The sequence below is a fragment of the Bos javanicus genome, chromosome 25, assembly GCF_032452875.1.
Source record: "Bos javanicus breed banteng chromosome 25, ARS-OSU_banteng_1.0, whole genome shotgun sequence".
NCBI classification, from domain to species: domain Eukaryota; kingdom Metazoa; phylum Chordata; class Mammalia; order Artiodactyla; family Bovidae; genus Bos; species Bos javanicus.
Genome location: NC_083892.1, coordinates 27,687,271 through 27,707,373, shown reverse-complemented (window position 1 = coordinate 27,707,373; position 20,103 = coordinate 27,687,271). Strand labels below are relative to the sequence as shown.

Sequence of the window (20,103 nt, the reverse complement as noted above, 5' to 3'; positions counted from 1 at the left end):
CATTATTTCCAATTCTGTCAACCTCTTAAGCTAGAATCACACTGATGAGGACCCTAACCCAAAGGGCCCAAAGCCGCCCACAGTTAGCGCCCAAGTGTTTTTCCTGGCACATGAACCTCCTCTCATTAATCAGGAACTGCTGGCTGAAAACAAAATGAGTTAAGAATGAAATCTTGGAGGCTGATGAGAGATGGAGTCCGGGATAAACTTTGAGGTCTGCATTTGGTCAATCAGCCACACAAACCATAGCTGATCAGTTCCCCTGGACAGCCAGGCTGCAGAGTTGGCGCACAGGGGTGTCTCCAGAGCGCTCAGCACACAGAGAAGTCAGTGCATTCCTGGCAAGCTGGCTTTGTTCTCCCACATGCCGGAAGGCTTAGTGAGCTCCCGAGGGAGGCTTAGTGAGCTCCTGAGGGAAGACTGGTCACCAACTGATCACCACATGCTGTCCTGCCTGCTCCCAGGCCACCCGAACTTCCTTCACCCTCCACCAGAGGTCATCCCCTGGTGAGACTTGGCCTGCCAAGCCTTGGCCAGCATCCCAGCTTTGCAGTTGTGCTTTATTTTTGGCACATCAGCCTTCCGTCCTCAAGTAGAAGGAAGAACAGCAAGATATCCTACTCGGGCCGCAAGTGTCTACTCGGGACACGCTTCAGTCCTCCGCTGTCCCCTCTCCCTGGGCGGGTCCGGGACCTTTGGGATTCCCATCACGTTCACTCCAGGGCCTGCGAGGTATAGCGGTGAGTAGCTGGGTCAGTGAGTGATAAAAGCCTGGTGGGGAGCATGAGAAGTCATGGGGTAGAGAAGACCCTCCCAAACCCACTAGGCCCACTTCTTCTCACTTCTGACAGTAGACGAACCCAGGAGAATGGCAGCACTGACTTTTGAAGGTATTTGTCCACAGAAAGTAGAATCCTGTGACTGTTTGCTGACTGTCAGTTTTGGGGAGAGATGTTATGTTCCAAAAAGGACCGGGCTACGTCCTCGCATTTGGGGACCCTTTCCAAAGGTGCCTTGGGGGATGCAGGTGGGGACAGTGGACAGAGGCACGAAGCTGGCCCCAAGTTAGGCCTAGAGCAAGGGGATGGGGCAAGATGGACCTCATCACCTACCCGCCCAGTGCCGGAACTCGGGTGGAGATGGTGGTGCCAGGGAATGGGGCCCCTGGATGGGATGGCATGCCAGGCTGGGTCGGGATACACCCTCTGTGCATGGAGGGCTGGGGGAAGGGAGAGACCTCCTATCTGGCTTTGAGAGGTGGGGAGCAGGGGAACAGATGCCCGCCTTGGAGCTTTACAGGACTCACCAGGAACTGGGCTAATTTTTCTGGGGAACAGACACTCCTGTGCTCAGCCGGGGTTGCTGACGAGGGTGGAGTGGAGGCAGCGCCAGGCCTGCCGCTGGCAGAGGAGACCGTTGTTATTCTTGTCCTTCCCCCGGTAACCAGGCACCCAGCAGTGATGACACCAGGCTTCCTGGAACAGCCAGCCTGTCTCCAGGCAGCCCAGGCTGCCGCCAGTCAGCAAACTGACCCCTTGATCAGGCCAGGCCTTCTTGGACCCAGAAAGCGAGATGGAAGTGGGACCAGAGGCAGCTTTGGCTGTGCTGAGCGGAAGCTCGTGCCCGTTTTCTCTCTGCCCCTTTTCCGGTTGGTACAGCATTTTCTCCATTCCTCAAATCCTCCAAGCGAGGAAGGAGTTCGGTGCCCAAGTGGCCTCCACGTTCCTGAAGCAAAGCCGGCCAGCTCCTCTGAGTCCAGGCCCGAGTGTCCTGGCTCCACTCTGCCTGCCTTGCAGCGGGACCACCCAGGGCTCACTGGTCGTTAGGTAGGGCCTGGGGCATGCTGAGGACAGGACCATCCTGTGGGCAGGAATCTGGACCAGAGGGATCCCTCCGGCCACTGACTTACATCTGTGGAGCAGCACTAGTAATACGCCTGCACTGGGCCCGGCGGGAGGGGTGGTTGGGAAGTCCCAGAGACCATCACAGTTGGATGGAGTGGGCACATGTCCATGAGTGACACCAGGGGCCGGGACCAGGACTCACCCATCAAGCTCTGCCTCCCTCGGAGCACCTGGCACAGTGCTTCTCAGAGTATGAAAGAAAGGAAGGAGGAAAGGGGACTGGTAGTCCAGTGGTTAAGACGCCAGGCTTCCAGTGCTGGGGATGTGGGTTTGATCCTGGGTTGGGGAGCTAGGATCCCGCATGTCCAGTGGTGCAGCCCCCCAAATAAAACAATATAGGCAAAAAAAAAAAAAAAAACCTTTTAAAAAAAGGAAGGGGAAAAGGAAGGAGGAAAGAGAACAGAGGAAGGAAGGAAGAGAGAAGGAGGGAGAGTGACAGAAGTCCTGGGTAAGGACGGAAGGAGTGAGGAAGCAGCAGTGGGAAGCATAGGAAGCCTGTCCTGGAAGGAGAGGTGTTTTCCGGGTAGGACAGTTACTACTGGAGCAATAAGGTGAGATTATGGGGGTGCCCGGTGAAGTCTCTCACCTTTTCCACAAGTGCAGAGGGCAGGCAAAGGAAAGCAGGACCAGCTTCATCTCCTCCAAGAGGAAAAAGAAACAGCACTTTAATTTGTCCTTTGCAGAGTTTGTTGGTGGTTCTTCCTAAACCCAGGGGTGTGTTGGCCTTGTCAGAGCTAACCCTGGGGCCCAGTGGTCTGATTCCTGCCTCAAACCTGGGCTTGGACCTGGCTGACCATCTGCTGCTCCTTCTGGGGAGCAACAGCTAACAAGGAGAACATTTTGCGAGCCACGTGGTCAACTGGGGTCACAAGAGTTTACACCAGTGGGGAGAAGCAAGCTGAGCTCTTTCCAGAGCTTTCTTAAAATTCACAAGTGGTTTTTAAACTATCTTTTATTTTTAAAATTTTATTGATTTTTAATTGAAGGGTAATTGTTTTACAGTGTTGTGTTGGTTTCTGCCATGTATCAACATGAATCAACTGTAGCTATACTTACGTTACTTCCTTCTTGAACCTCCCTCCCACCTCCCATCCCATCCCACCCCTCTAGGTTGACACAGAGCACCAGGTTGAGTTCCCTGTGTTATACAGCACATTCCCATTGGCTATCTATAAAATTCACAAGCATTTATTTTGAATATTCACAAGAGGTCAGCCCTCTGCCAGGACATACAAAGCTAAGGGAGAGATGGTTTTAGCCCTCACAGACCACATCCCCTAGGTCAGGAAGGCTGACGGTTTCTTTCTGTTCCCCTCTTAGAGCTGATATGACCCAGGACAAGTCACTGCCGGACTCCTCTTCTGCACAGAGCTTCTATGAGAACTATGAGCCCAAGGAGATCCTGGGCAGGTAAGGCCCAGACCTCCCCCAAGAAGTGCGATCCGAGCCTCTGGACGGCTCTGCGGGCAGGAGCAATCTCTCCTTGACCCTGAGCCCTGACCGTCTTCATCTCCAAAGCACTGTCCACTTAGAGAAAACTTCAGTTTGGGGTTTGGGATGGAGGAAGCAGGTATAAAAGCACCCAGATCAGAGACCCTCCCAGCAAAGGGAGCCCCACCCCCCACCCCAGAGCTGTTGACAGCACATCCAATCCAGCCTTGGCTCAGGGTCAGGGGTCAGGTGTCAGAATGCAGCTCGGGGTCCTAGGGGTGTACGGTTTCTTCCTCTGAGCTGAGAAAGAGCAGTGACGGAAACCAGGAGGCCTGAAAGCAGACTTCTTCCTCTGGCTCCAGGCAAATCGCCCCCATCCCCCGGAGCCTTCTTCAACCTTCCGTCCCCCAAAGCAGGGGTTCCTAACCTCGAGGATCTAATGCCTGATGCTCTGAGGTGGAGCTGATGCAATACTAATAGAAATAAAGTACACAATAAATGTAACACTCTTGAATCATCCCAAAACTATCCCTCATCCCACGGGTCCATGGAAAAACTGTCTTTCATGAAATTGGCCCCTGGTGCCAAAAATGGGCCCCAAAGTTGGGGACTGCTGCCCCGAAGCTCACAGGGAGTTGGGGGACAAGGCAGGACCTCTCTGCTGTGGCCTGAATGTGGGCCTCCCCCTGGGGTTAGGGGCCCCCGGGACCATCTGTCCTCTGCACCCCTAGGGGAGTGAGCAGTGTCGTCAGGCGCTGCATCCACAAGCCCACGTGCCAGGAGTACGCTGTGAAGATCATCGACATCACCGGCGGGGGCAGCTTCAGCTCCGAGGAGGTGCAGGAGCTGCGAGAGGCCACGCAGAAGGAGGTGGACATCCTGCGCAAGGTCTCGGGACACCCCAACATCAGTGAGTGGTGGCCCCGAGCCACGGCAGGGTGCCCTGCCCCCGTTCTGCGCTGATAACCCGGCCGGGGAGTGTGGCCCCAGTGCAGCTAGCCAGAAACACCCAGACTGTCTCCCGCAACCCAGGGCCCCCGCCGGCGCAGTGCCCGGAGGCTTGGGGCTCCCAGCTCCAACTTCCTGCTCCCAGGATTCAGCTCCAGGCCTCTTCCTTCAGCCCTACAGAAGGGATGACAGGCAGGGGTGTGGGTGGAGGAATGTGGAGTTCAAAGTCCCTGGCTGCCCCCTCTCCTGGGGGGAGGGGGAGGCTTCCTTTGAACCCTGAAACCCCCTCCAGCTTCTGAGTCAGCCCACAGCGCCTTTAATCCCCTCACCCCTGCATTCCACTGCCGTGCCTGGGCTCCTCTGCTCCTGAGATGAGCCATTTCCATTTCAGTACAGCTGAAGGACACTTATGAGACCAACACCTTCTTCTTCTTGGTGTTTGATCTGTAAGTACCCAGGCCTGGGGCCTAACTGAGAAAATTCTCCCCATTCAGGGCTTCCTGGAGACCAGCAGCCAGCCCCCTACATGGTGGACATCAAATAAGGACACAGAAGTTTTAGGCAGATCAGGCCCCTGGAATCAGGCTGCCTGGTTTTGAACCCTGCGTCCCTTCTGGGCTGGACGATTTACTTTCCACATCAGCTTTCTCATCAGGATTGCAGGAGTAATAAATACACAGGGACTGACACAATGTAAATGCTAGTCATTACTAACTACCATGTGATGACCAGGGCGGCCAGGCAATGCTTATTCTAGACACTGAGGATAGGCAAACCTACTGCGTGCACGAGTTTTCACCGAGAGTGAGGAGAAAGCAATCAAGTCATAAAACACACACAGAGTTATGCACATTTCCAGACACACAGAGCTGAGCAAGGGTCAGAGGGAGCGGGTGGGGAATGTTCTCCAGAAGTGACCTGAACAGAGACCTGGATGAAGGGCGAGATGGAGTCCAGCCAAGACCCAGAGAAGGAGCCCCCAGCAGAGGGAAGAGCTGAGGCAGTATTGGGGCAAGAGGCCCACGAGAGAGGCAGGCGGTAGAGATTGTATTTGGCATGTAGTTCAAAGATTGACATTATCATCATTGTCATCATCACCATCATCACTGTCAACAACACGTCACTATTCCTTTGCTTGTGCACCAACAGGACTATTGAGATAAGCTCCTTGTCATCTAGGGACTAGATTTACTTCAGAGAATTATTCAAGCAGATTTTGTATTGTTGGAACTTTTTTTTTTTGTCGCCATACTGAACATGCACAGTGTTACTTTTTTTCGTGGAGACACCATTTAATTTGGCCTTTGTGTATAATTAAACTGCCAGCTGTAGGAGGCAGGAGCCTGCTGATGGCCCTTGCAGTGTCCCAGCGTTTACTGGTACATCTTTTTGCTGCTGCTGCTGCCATTAGTGAGTTCTCCTAGTGTGTTTAAAATGGAATTGAAGTGATCAAAACCGGAGGCACACATTGCTTTTTAAGAACATGGTACCGATAATGTCTGAATTACATCTGTAATTTCTGGGCTGCTCCTCAAAGAGAACTCCCCTCCCTGCTGCATCAGCTAAATTCAAGGATTTTCTTGTCTCCCTCTGATACTGGCCAAAATCTCTTGGACCCTGCTTTCCCTGGAGGGGTGTGCAGGATACACCTTCTTTATTCAACCAAGGGAGGCTTTCCCAGGACCCCTCCAGCCTTGCCCAGCTGCAGCTGTCTCAACTCTGCTCAGTGGCTCAGTCCTGTAGAGCCCTTGGGGGCAGCTCAAATGTCTCTAACCTTTGAAGAAGTTGCTTGGGAAGTTATTTATAATGCTGCCTCAAGTTGCCCTCCAGGGTGTAACTAGATTATTCCAGCAGAGACCTCCTTCTAGATCCTCTCAAGTGGGAAGATGGAATCACACTTCTAAAAAATCCAAAAATAGGCAAAACCGCTCCTCCATCACTTGTACTGCTGCTGCTTCCATTTGTTCCTCGAAAAAGACAGGACACTCTGGTCCTTCTGATCTGGGTCTGGGACCTTGGGCCAGTGACTCAGGGTCCCTTTCTCCTCCCCCGACTCTGATTTTGGCTTTGATGGGTCCCAGTCCATGCTGTCACTCCCACACATGGGGGACCCTCACAATGGTGGCACCCCACCCCTCCAGTGTCCCTTGTTCTTACTCCAACCTTCCCAGACAGCCTCTCCACTCACTTCCCCAGCTCCTCCCTGCAGATTGTGGTCCTTAGTGGGGAGTGGGCCACTTTACCCCTGGAGGTGTTAGGTGGGAAATAGGGTAAGGAGGGGGTAACCTGCTGGGCCATCCAGTGACAAATCCTCTGTCCCCACAGGATGAAGAGAGGGGAGCTCTTTGACTACCTCACTGAGAAGGTCACCCTGAGTGAGAAAGAGACCAGGTGAGGGTCCACTTGCCCCTCTCCCTACTTCCTGTCTGAGTCCAGCTTAGGCACGGAGGTTGTGGAGGCAGCGCGGCGTGCACTGGTCTGGTTGGGGAGTGTGCTCTGTGGGCTATGGTGGTATCCCTCCTTCCTTGACCCAGCCTAGGTGGGTCCGCCTGTCTGGAGTCCTCCGTCACTTGCAGTCAGGCTGGCCTATGGGCTTTGGTCTCCCTGCCTGTTACCTGACCTTGCAGAGTAGCAGATGAGGGTAACGTGTGCCTGTGCCACCCCAGGAAGATCATGAGAGCCCTGCTGGAGGTGATCGCCACCTTGCACAGACTCAACATCGTGCATCGGGATCTGAAGCCTGAGAACATCCTCCTGGATGATAACATGAACATCAAGCTTACAGACTTCGGCTTTTCCTGCCAGCTGGAGCCAGGAGAGAAGCTGCGAGGTCTGGAAACGTGGCCCCGGCCCGTGTTAGGGGCTCAGGCTCTCTCATCAGCTCTCCCGGGAACAGGGACTGCCTGGGTTTTTTCCCCCCAGAATAAAAAATCCTACCATTTCAAGGCTGGCTCTCTCTTCCCGGGACTGGGCTGAGCCAGGTTCCCACTGCCTGTGTTCCAACCCAGTGCTGGCTCCTATGACCAAGCCACTGACAGGCCCCAAGTGGGTGGCCATAGGAGCTAGCACCCTGGCCTGCCCTTGGCTCTGAGCCTGCGGCCGTGTTCAGAGTCCCAGTCCAGCCATACCACTTCAGTTCCACGTCTACTGTCCCTGTGGGCCTTTCTCTTCCATGTGCCTCTGCTGACCTGCCCCGATGGAAACTGTCCCTGCAGAGGTCTGTGGGACCCCCAGTTACCTGGCCCCTGAGATCATTGAGTGCTCCATGAACGATGACCACCCCGGCTATGGGAAGGAGGTGGACATGTGAGTGTGTTGGGGGGAGGGAGGTGACCCGTAGGGACAGGGGTGCTCCCCTGACTGGGAGCACCGGGCTGGGGAAGGGGGATGGGGTGGGCGCTACAGCCCGCCCACCTGTCTCCCTCCGCTGCTCCCCCGATGCCAGGTGGAGCACGGGGGTCATCATGTACACGCTGCTGGCCGGCTCCCCGCCCTTCTGGCACCGCAAGCAGATGCTGATGTTGAGAATGATCATGAGTGGCAACTACCAGTTTGGCTCACCGGAATGGGATGATTACTCGGACACCGTGAAGGACTTGGTGAGAGGCCGGGTGTGCTGGCTCCCGGGCTCAGGCGAGGGGCAAGTCCAGTGTTGGTGTCGGAGTTGGGGGGGGGGGGTGTTGGGGGTCGGGGGAGGAGTGGTGGGAGAGATGGAGGCGCCTGCTGAGAGAGAGACCCCGGCCTGATATGTCCTCCGTTCCACCGTGTTTCTCTCAGGTTTCCCGCTTCTTGGTGGTGAGCCCCCAGAGGCGCTGCTCGGCAGAAGAGGCCTTGGCGCACCCCTTCTTCCAGCAGTACGTGGTGGAGGAAGTGCGTCACTTCAGCCCCCGGGGCAAGTTCAAGGTACTACGGGCTCACCTCCCACTCAGGGCCCCTGAAACCCAAGCCCCCAGTGCCCTTCATACGGACTCCTTACGACCACCTGCCCTTCCCCTCCCATCCAGCCCTATGATGGTTCCAGCTCAATTTCTTCCGGCTTCTGTTGCTGATAGTCTAAAAGCCTGCGCTTGCGGGTCGGGCGGGAATGGGGGTAATTGGGGGGCGGGGGGCGGGAGGCGGTGACGGTAGGACGCGCCCAACCGACGCCACACAAGGCTTGGAGACATCCGAGCTCGGGTCGGCCTGCGCGGGACGCGGGAGGAGACAGGCCTGGGGGTGTGGCCCGGCGCTCAGGCCCCGCCCCCCGCAGGTGATCTGCCTGACGGTGCTGGCTTCAGTGCGCATCTACTACCAGTACCGCCGGGTGAAGCCCGTGACCCGGGAGATCGTCATTCGAGACCCCTACGCCCTCCGGCCTCTGCGGCGACTCATCGACGCCTACGCTTTCCGGATCTATGGTCACTGGGTGAAGAAAGGGCAGCAGCAGAACCGGGCGGCCCTCTTCGAGAACACGCCCAAGGCCGTGCTCCTCTCCCTGGCTGAGGAGGACTTCTGAGCGGAGGACGGGCGGGGTAGGTGGGGTGGGGGTCAGGCAGGGTGCAGAAGCCGCCGAAAGGGGGTGAGAGTGTGTGCAGGGCCTGTCCAGAGGGTGCACTTGGCCCTGGCCAGGACCCCAGGAACTGGGGCCACTCTCCCCTCTCAGAGGCATCATTTGGTGGTCAGTGCAGCCGAAGCCAGGCCCCCGGACTAGGGGACCAGCTGTGGTCTAGAACCTGGAGCCTCTATGCAGCTCCACTGCCTAGGTGTACTACCATCTCCACTTCTCCTCTGGAGGCCCAGAGTTACTGACTGTGCACTGCCCAGGGGGTCCCAGGGTGAGGATGAAAGAGAACAGTCTGAGAATCACACAGGTGATTTTTACTGACCCCACAATACCCAGTGACACCATGGGAGCAGGTTCTTCTCTGGGGACGTTTATCGAGGCATGTGGGCACCCTTGCATAATTAACAATAGAAAGGGAATCATCTGCTGTTTCTTCTGAGTACTATTCATTCTGCAACTCCCATGGTGCACAGTCTCACCTGGTAAATCCATGGTTCTCCTAGACCCTTTTAAGACTGACATTGAGCTTTAAAGAGCCCACGGAACTGCATTTCATGTGCTGGAAACCAGGTTCCCTCGGAGATGTGTGAAACCCCACAAATAAGGCAAATAAAGGAATCATTTTCTTTCTATGGCAACTTGCTGGGAAAACAAGGAGGCCTGGGGAGATTCTGGATTCCCCAAGAGCTCAGTTGGTAAAGAATCCACCTGCAGTGCATGAGACCCTGGTTCAATTCCTGGGTTGGGGGAGATTCTGCCTTGAATAATGTCAGATCCCTGGGTCAGACATCATGAAAGGGGGAAGGAGCAGATTGAAAATTTTTTTCACAAACTGCCTTTCTGAGCACTGTGACCCAACTGTTTGAATATGTGGCCCCTATATGGTCAATATCTGACCTCTAAGAGAAACATCCAGCTCCTGGCCACAATCAATAAGTTGGGCCCCTTCTCCAAGACACAGTATCACCCTTCTGTGGAGGTCAGGGTCCTTTCCTGCCCTGGGGAGAGGTGCCTGTCACAGAGGATGGGGAAGGGGATGGAGGTCATCTGGAGTCTGGCTGTGTTTGGAATGTGGCCAGGGAGTGGCCTGGGTGCCACAGGACTCTTCTGGTTTCTGCATAGCCACTCACAGCTCTCCAGGCGGTCGGCCTGCACCCGAAGCGCAGCGGAAGCCTAGGTTGTCTGAGGCTGAATCTGGAGTGTTGCCCATCCTGCCACCAGAGAATGGGAGAGAGAACGGACATTTGCTGAGAAAGGGGCCTGGGCCTCACCCAGCTCTCCTGCTCCAGCTCCCAGGGCCTTCTGTGGTCTGGGGGGTTTGGGGGCTGGGGACTGAGGAGGGCCTAGTCTCGAAGAAAAGTGGTGTGAGGGCAGGTCCAGAGGGCATGCCATTCCTGGGGAGTGGGGAGAGGTAAGAAGGGACCTTGGGACAGGGTGGAGGAAGCGAGGCTGGTCCTGAGACTGCATGGAAGGCAGGAAAGGCCGTGCTAATAACTTCCAACTGTTGGTAGTTTAGACTAATAACTCAGCCAAAAAGAACCTGTTGGCAACAAGTGAGACCATCACAGCCTCAATCAGTACTCACACTTTTCAAAGAACTTTCACATGGATTCCTGCATTTGCTATTTCTCTTACTACTCTGGAGGGTAGGTTTTGTTCACCATCTCACAGACCCCAGAATCAGATACCAGGAAGATTTACATGTCTTGCCCAAGGCCAACCACTCTTTCAGCAGAATCAGCAGCAAACCCAATTTCCTGGTCCCCAGACCAATACTTTCTCCACTCCTTTGTCCTAAGGTAAAAGGGGAAAGACTTCTCTGGTGGCCCAATAGTTAAAAATCCACCTTGCAATGCAGGGAATGGGGTTTGACTCCTGGTCAGGGAATGACGATCCCACATTCCTTGGGGCAACTAAACCAGTGCACTGAACTACTGAGCCCAGGTGCCACAACTAGAGTTTGTGAGTCACAATGAAAGATCCTGCCTGATGCAATGCAGCAAATAAATAAGTAAATAAACATTAAAAAAAAAAAAAAGGTGAGGATAATCCACATGGCCTCTCTACCATCCTTAAAGAAACCAGGAGCAGGAGGAGCTGCAAGGAGATTAATCAAAATAAATCTACAGACAAAGCAGAAAGTCCTAGAAGGCAACTTGGGCGCTGGGAACTCTACCATTCAGGGGCCAGCACTAACCATCATTAATCATCTGTATGAAATGAGCAGGCCCAGGACCTCCCTGAGACTATTTTTCCTTGATTGTAAAACAAAATGGTTGCATAAAATGTTTTTTAACATGCCCTCTTTGTTAGAAAAGTTAATATTTCAATGATCCCTGGCCATGACCTATTGATGTGGCCATTCCAGTCCCCTCCCTCTGCACGCCTAGCTATGAGGATAAGAGAAACCCATATAATTAAGACATTAGACACAGTCTCCCTCGGTGCTGAGAGCTGGCAGGAAAAGGCACCGGGCTCCTGGCTTTACCTGGTGAGGTTGGCTTGCTTTCTGTTCTGGACCCACACCCCCCAGTGGAGAGAGAGGTGTGGAAGCAGCGCCCACAGCAGCTCTGGTGCTACCTGTACTCCAGGAGACCAGGACCCAGCCCCTCACCTGGTGGTGACACGTGCCCGGTGGTTGGCAGAGCCATCGGCTGTGTCGATCCAGGACGCCCCCCGGAGGACACGCATGTCCTGGTCGGCAGCCTGGTACTGTGACGCCGTCCACTCCCATACGTTGCCCACGAGGTCATAGAGCCCTGTGGCACAGCAGCAGCTCAGGCCCTGGCTGGGAATGCCACCTCCACCCGCCCTGACCAACAACGGCCCAGGGGACCGAATCCTTCCCAGGGCTGCTTCTCCTGCCTCGACTACCAGGCAGAACCATCCAGCCAACCAACCTGTGAGCGCGACAGCAACCCGCTGTGTAGTCTTACCGTAGTCATTCTGTGGGGGGAAAGCATTCACGGGGGAGACGCCATGGAAGCCATCCTCAGCCTTGTCGCCCTTGGGGAACTTTCCCTGGGGTGGGTGGGAAGGGATGTTTAGGCTACAGGATTTACCATCCACTTGCCCAGAGGGGTTTTAACCAAGGCCATCTTGTGGTACCCTCTGGGGTAGGGGAAGGGCATGGGGCAGTGACCTGAGGTCCCAAGCCAGCTGCCTCATGTCCTCCACCATGACCTCCTGGCTGGATTAGGAAGTGTGTGGTTCCCCGTATGTCCACACCCGCCCAGCCCACCCACTTCTCCACTCTCAGTGACTTCCCTCAGCTGCATGAACCCCATGTGCCTTCGGAGGAAAGGCCCCGTCTCCCCGCTCTGTACCCTGCCTCTCCCTACAGGAACCAGTGATCCCTTGTACCTTCCCCTTCCCTTCCACCACCAAAAGGCTTCACTCTCCCTTACCTGTCCTGACCCTGCCTTCCTCACCTCCTGCTCTTTACCACCAAGATTCTGGAACAAGTAACCAGTGTTTGCTGATGTCATTTGTTCAACTTATTCATTCGACTGGAGGGCAGCAGCTCTGTGCGCCAGCCCTCGGAGTCTGTCACATCTCTGAACATGCTGGACCCTTTCCCACTGCTGACACGCATGGTGTTTCCCCCATTTTTCTCCTGGCAAGCTTCAGTTCCACCAGCTCAAATGGCACGTTTACCGTCCAGTCACTCCCCCACTGTCCCAGGCAGGGATGCGCTCCTGAGCACACACTGTTCATCTTCACCACGCAGCCCCACTACACTGTCTTTCGCTTTACCCCTTTACTGCTTTACCCCTTTTCCGGTCTGTTAGAACATGGAGGCCCCTGAGTCCCATGGCCTAATGCCATGCCCAGCCTGCAGCAAGTCTCAATCCACACCCTCAGAAAAGAACAAGGGCGAGGAACTTGTCTTACCTGCCACAGGTTGGTGCGGTTTGGCTGGAACTTGTTTCCCCAGGGGTATACCTGACCTGCCGGGAGAGCAAGCAGACAGCAGAGGAGGGGAGAGGTAAAGGGTTAGGGAAGAAGGGAAAGGCAGAAGGAGCGAGGGGACCGAAAGGAAGAGAGGAGGTGATGAGAAAGAAGAGTAAGATGACTCACTTTGACATCTCACACCCTTCCCTTGTCCTCACAGAACTGCACTCAGAGCCCCTGACTTCTGATCTGTTCCTGGACAGCACAATCCTAGGTGTGATTTGGACCAGTGCCATTCTGTAAACTATCTGTTACCCACTCATGCTGGGGTAAGTACAGAAACCAAGGGTAAGCACTGAGAGATTTGTTCACTGGACTTAGACTGGATCAATGAACAAGCAGTCTCATTTATCACATGAATAATACTGACTATGGGTTTAGCTGGTGTTCATTCAAAGAGTGTGTAGAGGCAGTGAATACGGGGAATTGCCATTTCACTCTAACTTTTTGTTTAGTTAGGATTGAGAAATAACTGAGTTACGAACAAATAGCAGTTTGTCACATTAATCCCTCCACAGCTATGGAAAAGGTATCCAGCGTAGGGAATACTTTTCTTTTCCTCACGCCATGTGGTTCTGATTGTATTTATCTGAAGTGGCACATGTCTGTGGAATCTCCAACAATTAAAAAAAAGTATGTCTGTCTTTTCATTCCATTTTCTAGTTATTAATTTTTATGGTATTTTATGGAAGTACTGGTTTGAGACAGATTAGAAATAACAGTAACAACTGATCCATGACCACAGAGTGTAAGAAGCACTACTCCAGGGAGTGTGAGCCCGTCCCACCCTTTGAAGCCCCCCGTCCCCCGCACCCACGCAAGGCAGGATGGAGAGAAAGAATCAAGGGAGATTGCCCTGGCATCTCTATACCCTTCAAGCCCCCTCGGGCAGCAAACTCCCACTCTTCCTCGGTGGGCAGCCGTTTCCCCCGCCAAGCACAGTAGGCACGGGCATCATTCCAGCTCACGTGTACCACTGGGAACTCCAGTTTCTCTCGGATGCCAGAGCCAGGACCTGCAGGCTGATAGCCAGGATGAAGTGAGACAAGCTTCTGGGAGCTCATGGAAGTCTGAGGAAGGCTAGGCTTAGGGTGCCTGAGTTCAGCTTTTACCACTAGATGGAGCAAGGAAGTAGGAAGAGAGAGCCTGGTGAGCGAGGAGAGGTCCAGAGACAGAAAGGACTACACGAGACAAAAGGGAGAAAGGGGACAAAGGGGATGGGCCAGGGTAAAAGGACTGGTGCAGAGCACATGGGGCAGCTTGGCTGCTTCCCTGAAATTTCTCCGTCATCCTTTAAAACTCAGTATTCCCAGATGGGCAAGGGATCATGGGAAGCCAGGCTTCCACAATGAGAGTCAGCAGGGGTAGGAAACAAGACTGAGGAACCAACCCTTACCTGCCTCCAGAATGCCCTTTCCACGGGGAGCCACCAGAGGAGAGACTGCAAAAAAGAAGGAGCGCAATTACAAGGTGCTCTGACCCAGCGAGGCACCTTCCTGACGGACATCCAGGAGGCAGAGACTTCAGGCTGAGACTCAGGTGGTCCAAGTGAGGCTGTGTCTGGGATCTTTTACTTATTTGTTTATGGCTGTGTGGGGTGTTTGCTGCTGCGCGGGCTTTTCTCTAGGGTGAGCGGGGCTACTCTCTAGTTGCGGTACATGGGCTTCTCGTTGCAGTGGGTTCTCTTATCGTGGCTCATGGGCTTCAGTAGTTAGGGCTCCCAGGCTCTAGAGCACAGGCTCAGTAGTTGTGGCACACGGCCTTAGTCACTCACTGGCATGTGGGATCCTCCTGGATCAGGGATCAAACCGTCATCTCCTGCGTTGGCAGGCAGATTCTTTACCACTGAGCCACCAGGGAAGCCCCTGTGTTCAGAATCTTTAAAGTGTGACACCTCAACACCCTTATTAGAAGGAGGCTTCTCCAGGGGTTCTCTGGCTGGTCCAGGGAGTACGCTGAACCCTGTGTATTATCTGCATCTTACAGTTCTCTCTCTGTGGACCTCAGCACAGAGTGAACTTCCCGGGAGTGTGTGTTCATCTGGCTCTTCCAGGGTGGGTCTCTCTGGCTTCTTCCTTGCCTCTGGTTCTCAGGTTTGATTCTCTACGGTGGCCCAGGTGACCCCCTAGACCCCATAGGCTTCTTGGTCCAGGTCCCACTCCCATGAACCCAGCTGCAAGCCTGGGTTCTCTTACCTGCATTCTCTGGGTTGCTTTGTTTCTAAGTTCATCAGAGACAAGGTCCTCAAAGACAAAGCTCCACCCAAACACCTCAGCCTCTGTGCGGTACTTTTTCTCCCTGACAAACTCCCTAAAAAGAGAGATTTCATAGTTTAGCGGACAGGCGTCTGTGCTCCACCCTCACCCTCTCTTGCTGCAGCAAACCTCATACACCCTTATCCTATTAGTCACACATCATAGAGTCTTTAGGAACTACAAGGAATTAACCTGAGAGCCTGAGCAGATTTTCTTTTAAAATTTGTTTCTGTGTGTGCAATTCACAAACAGGAGAATTCACATTTTTGGGGGTATAGTTTTGTGAGTTTTGATAAACCATATAGTCATTGTCACAATCAAGATACAGAGCAGTTCCATTAACTGCCCCCCAAAATTCCCCGATGCCTCCTCAAACACTGATCTGTTTTTTGTCTCCATAGTTCTGCCTTTCCCAGAATGTCAATTCACATAAACTGAATCAGGCAGTATGTAGTTTTGGGGTCTGGCTTCTTTCACTTAGCATACTGCTTCCAAGAATCATCCATGTTGTTGACAATGTCAGTGGTTTGTTCCTTTTTTTTTGGGGGGGGCAGTTTTATTGCTGAGTAGTATTTCACTGGATGGATAGACCAGATTTCATTTATCCATTCACCAGCTGCAGGTCATCTGGGTTATCTCCAGTTTTTGGAGATAATGAATAAAGCTGCTGAGAAGATTCAAGGGCAGGGAGTGGGTCTCTCTTCAACACATACCTAATCTCACATCGATCATGGGAGGAAGGGAGAATAGGTTTTACTATCTCCCTCAGACAGATGAGAGAAATTGAGTCAAATCAAAATGACTTGCTGAGGGACTTCTCTGTGGTCCAGCGGTTAAGAATCTGCCTTGCAATGCAGGGGATGTGGGTTCGATCCCTGGTAGGGAAACTAAGATCCCACATGCCGAGAAGCTACTGAACCTGAAAGCCACAACTAGAGAGTCCAAGTGCTGCAACTAAGATCCAATGTCACCAAACAAATGAATATTTAAGGAATGACTTGCTGAGATTTTATAATGGATTTTCATATAGTTTGGTATGGCTGAGCCAATTTCAACATGCAGATTTCCAGGATAAGACAGATTGTTTTCTCTGGACTGAGAGTACCCGGTTGGTGTTAGCCCTCTGATATTAGAAGACACTGTTCACCCATCAAAGGGGTACTAAGAATGGAAGAGGAGGCGAGATTTGGTAGCAATAGTTACTTATTGACCTCTGACCATCTGAATGGTTTGAGACTCTTACCAGAGAGGTAAACACAGATTACAGGTTCTAAGCAAAGTTTAGGGGCTTTCTGGGGGTGACATTATATTTCCTTCATCTAAAAGGTCATCATTTGAAACATAAAAGAATGCATCTATCTAGCTAGCAATTTATGGTTGTCATCATGTGGTGTGAGCCTGATCAGAAGTGATTTCTCCTTTGATTTTAATAACTTTCCTTTTACAAATATTTTTTAAAGCATATATAACATTATATTATAGAAAAATGAGAAAACATAGGTAAGAAAAAGGAAAAAACTAAAACCATCCATTATCACACCAAGATACAACTGTCTATATTCTCTCCCTCTTCACTCCACAACCAAGTTTTTTTTTTTTTTAAGATGACATCTCTAATTTATTTATTTATTTTTGGCTACACTGTGCAGCATGCAGACTCTCAGTTCCCTGACCAAGAACTGAACCAGTGCCCTGCCTTGGGAGCACAGAGTCTTAACCACTGGACTGCCAGGGATGTCCCCAATCAAGGGTTTTTAAATCGCTTTTATAAGGTTCTTCCTGTCATTATTTTCATTTGGAAATCACAAAAACATGAGCAAAATCCATCACCTCATGCAATATTGCATCTTCCAGTTCTTTTTAACACATATACATTCTACACACATAGTTTAAAAAACTGGGCCAAATCCTATGTAGTATTTTGTAACCTTTCTTCACATTTTTAACTATCTCTTTTTGACAACAGGTTTTTAAGGCTGCTAAGTATTCTGTTATATTGATGCAATATATTTAAGTGATCCTTAAATTGTTAACATTTATTTACAAAATCACCTTTTTAGCTAAACTTTTTTGGACAACCTTAATTCTTCAAGACAAATTCCTAGAGGTGGAACCAATGAGTCAAAAGGCCTGAGGAGTTTACTGACAATCTTTATGCTTATTTTAGCCTGAGTCTCCTGAATCAATTTTCACCAGCAAGTTTTGATCTTGAAAACTTTTAAATCCACGAATGTAAAATTTGAGTCATTTTTCACATTTGCTTTATCTTCCCATCCTTTCCTCTTCCTTCCCCCCTCCTTTCTATATACTCCTCCCTCCACTGTTTGAAGGTAAATTACTGACATGTGCTGGATCATTTTCTACTTTAGCCTACCCAAAATGTATCACTTTGGGGACATTGAGGCATTCAACATGGCTTCTTAGATTAAGCTGGAATCAAAATGTTTGATTCTGGAAATAATTCCATTTCCCTAAGTAATACTGGGTTGGCCAAGAAGTCTGTTCAGTTAGTTCAGTAACATCCTTGTTGAAACTGAAAAATACGTCATTTTAACTTAAAACCAAACGCACTTTTTGGCCAACCCAATATAAAGGGAATTTAAGGAACTCTCAACTATTATGCCCCTTCTCCCGATTCACCCTCTTCTGTTGAAGAGTGTCTGACTTCTGCCCATGTTTCTCAGTGCTATGCCCAGTGCATGGGACAATCCATTGGCTCAAGAATCAGGGGATCTGAGTTACAGGCCCAGTTGGCCACTAATGAAAGATGAGGACTCTTTGGACTTCAGATTCCTCATCTGAAAAATGCAGATAACACTTGCAAAGGTCATATTCTGATAGTGAACAAGCTAAGCTCCTTTTAAATATTGTGAAATATTATTAGAGTAACTCTTCCAGGAGTCACTTCTCCTGGAAGAACACTGGGAGTACCTGAAGTCTCTGTTGGTGACAGGAAATATGTCGATGGCAAAGGGTTTTACCGTCACCTCCCGGACAGGTCCTTCACCATCTCTGCCATCTGGTGAATCAGTTCCCATCTGGAATTGCCCACCTGGTAGCTGGACCATGTTGACTGTCTGCCCATTTCCTGCAGAGGAAAAAGAGAGTGGTCATTAATTACATGAATATATATAAAACAAGTGGCAATATTTGGATCATATGTAAGACTCAATGCTATAGTGAAAAAATCTGGAGGCTGAAAAATTTGGCTTTAAATTCTTATTCTGTCACTTAATTTGCTGAATGACCTTGGGCAAATTACTTCTTCTGGATTTCAGTTTCTTCATCTATAAAATGGGGGTAATATCTAACTAACTCAAATGCATGGCTATATTAAAATGTGTGAAATGTTTAGCACATGGTAGGTTTTCAACAAATGATTTTCTTTCTTTACCTCTCTGTCCCTCTACATGACAACCCTTTGTCCCAGTGAGATAAATCTAAACATTGTAAGAATCTGCCTGCCAGTGCAGGAGACCAGGTTTGATCCTTGGGTTGGGAAGATCCCCTGGAGAAGGAAGTAGCAACCCACTGCAGAATACTTGCCTGGGAAATTCCATGGACAGAGGAGCCTGGTAGGCTACAGTCCCTGGAGTCGCAAGAGTCCGACACGAGTTAGCGACTAAACAACAGCATAGCCTTAAATACATCTATCAACTTTCCATTCATTCTTCTGCTCATGTTGTTTCTTTGCCTCTTCTCCATTACATAAGAAAGAAAAGAACTACATCTATTTTCCCAGGTTATACCTGGCACCTAGCACAAGTGCACAAAAATTATCATCAAATAATCGAATGAACTCTCTCATACATGCTGTTTGAATACCTCAAAAAAAAAAAAAATCATAGAATTAAAAGGATCTTTATTTCAACTCCCTCATTTGACAGGAAGAAACCAAGACCCTAAAGGCCACACTCCTCTGGCTTGATGTACTACTTTGTTGTGTTTTTACCTAAAGATGTCTAAGTACTGTAAGTTCCCTAAAGGCAGAGTCCACACGTTTTCATGTCCCCCAGAATCTTATCTTTGGCCCTTTTCTGGATCTCATTCTGACACACATTAATGATTTAATCAACTTTAAGGGACGCTGGAGGGTGGAATAGAGCAAGCAGGAGATTCTCAGACTAAAAGAGAATTAAGAAACAACACACAATAGCAATATTTGAATTTTATTTGGACATTAATTCCACAAGTAAACTGTAATTTAAGAACAGAGCAGATAGATTTGAACACTAACTGGATGTTTAATGACATTAAGGAGTATTGTTAATTTTTTAGGTGGGAGAGTTCGTGATACTTTGTATGTGTGTGTGTGTGATTTCTTGTCTTTTTGGCTATTCAAACTAAATAATTACGAATAAAACTGTATTGTGTCTCAATTCACTCCAAACTAAATCTCCCAGAGGAATGGAAAAATGGAAGGGGTTACAAACAAGCAAGATTAAAATTGGCAACTGTTTAAACTGGGAAACAGGTACGTGGCGGGTGGCGGGGGGAGGGGCGGGGGGCGGGGGGCGGGCGGGAGAGGCTTGTTTTATTAATTTTTTTATGCTCAAAAGATTCCAGAATAATAAATTAAAGGTTTAAAAAAAAAAGTGAAATACAACGACATGAGCTGTTAACCCCCTCGCCCAGCTGGCCGCCTCTGGGAGGTACCTCCGGGCGCTGCCAGCCGCGGTGGCCGAGCGCCCCAGCCCTTTCCTCCTGCCTCCTGGGACAGTCGGGCAGGCCAGCACACTGACCTAGTTCGAGCCACCGGCCGGAGAGGAGCGACAGCACAGTCAGCAGCGGCGACAGCGAAATGCCCATGCCGGGAACACGAGCCCCCGGAGCACCGCTGCAGGAGTAGCACCACCCTGCGGCTCTGTTGCGCACGCGCCCCACACGCCTCACGTCGGCGGCCGTGCCCTGCGCGCGCGTGCGCACTGTTCACGAGAGCCCACCCAGCTAGCAGTCAGTCCGGAGTTGGGCGGCGACTAAAGTCCCAAATTCCCACGTTGTGTTCTAGAACCGGTTAAGAAGCTATTTACTCAGAATTAAGGTCTAGAAGCTGAAGCTCCAGTATTTT

At 51.1% G+C, this 20,103-nt stretch overlaps 2 protein-coding genes across 5 annotated transcripts; one reads left to right on the top strand and one right to left on the bottom strand.

Moving 5' to 3' along the window:
- Positions 1-956: 956 nt before the first annotated feature.
- Positions 957-9,456, top strand: PHKG1 (phosphorylase kinase catalytic subunit gamma 1). Its single transcript, XM_061401791.1, has 10 exons — positions 957-1,648; positions 3,225-3,314; positions 4,067-4,245; positions 4,675-4,729; positions 6,609-6,674; positions 6,950-7,113; positions 7,499-7,589; positions 7,729-7,882; positions 8,061-8,186; positions 8,533-9,456. The coding sequence occupies exons 1-10, from the start codon at positions 957-959 to the stop codon at positions 8,776-8,778; spliced, it is 1,863 nt and encodes a 620-aa protein (XP_061257775.1). The 3' UTR covers positions 8,779-9,456.
- Positions 1,035-19,961, bottom strand: SUMF2 (sulfatase modifying factor 2). Of its 4 annotated transcripts, XM_061401795.1 has the most exons (10): positions 19,778-19,930; positions 17,967-18,123; positions 14,976-15,090; positions 14,177-14,221; positions 13,652-13,802; positions 12,721-12,776; positions 11,763-11,847; positions 11,441-11,585; positions 2,491-2,543; positions 1,035-2,085 (listed from the first exon to the last, which is right to left on the bottom strand). In XM_061401795.1, the coding sequence occupies exons 1-9, from the start codon at positions 19,842-19,844 to the stop codon at positions 2,537-2,539; spliced, it is 828 nt and encodes a 275-aa protein (XP_061257779.1). In that variant the 5' UTR covers positions 19,845-19,930; the 3' UTR covers positions 1,035-2,085; positions 2,491-2,536. The 4 variants fall into 4 exon arrangements, with proteins under 4 accessions (XP_061257779.1, XP_061257778.1, XP_061257780.1 ...); XM_061401794.1 differs by having other exon boundaries at positions 1,035-2,543; XM_061401796.1 differs by lacking the exons at positions 1,035-2,085; positions 2,491-2,543 and adding an exon at positions 3,077-4,457 and having other exon boundaries at positions 19,778-19,961.
- Between the last annotated feature and the right edge of the window lie 142 nt (positions 19,962-20,103).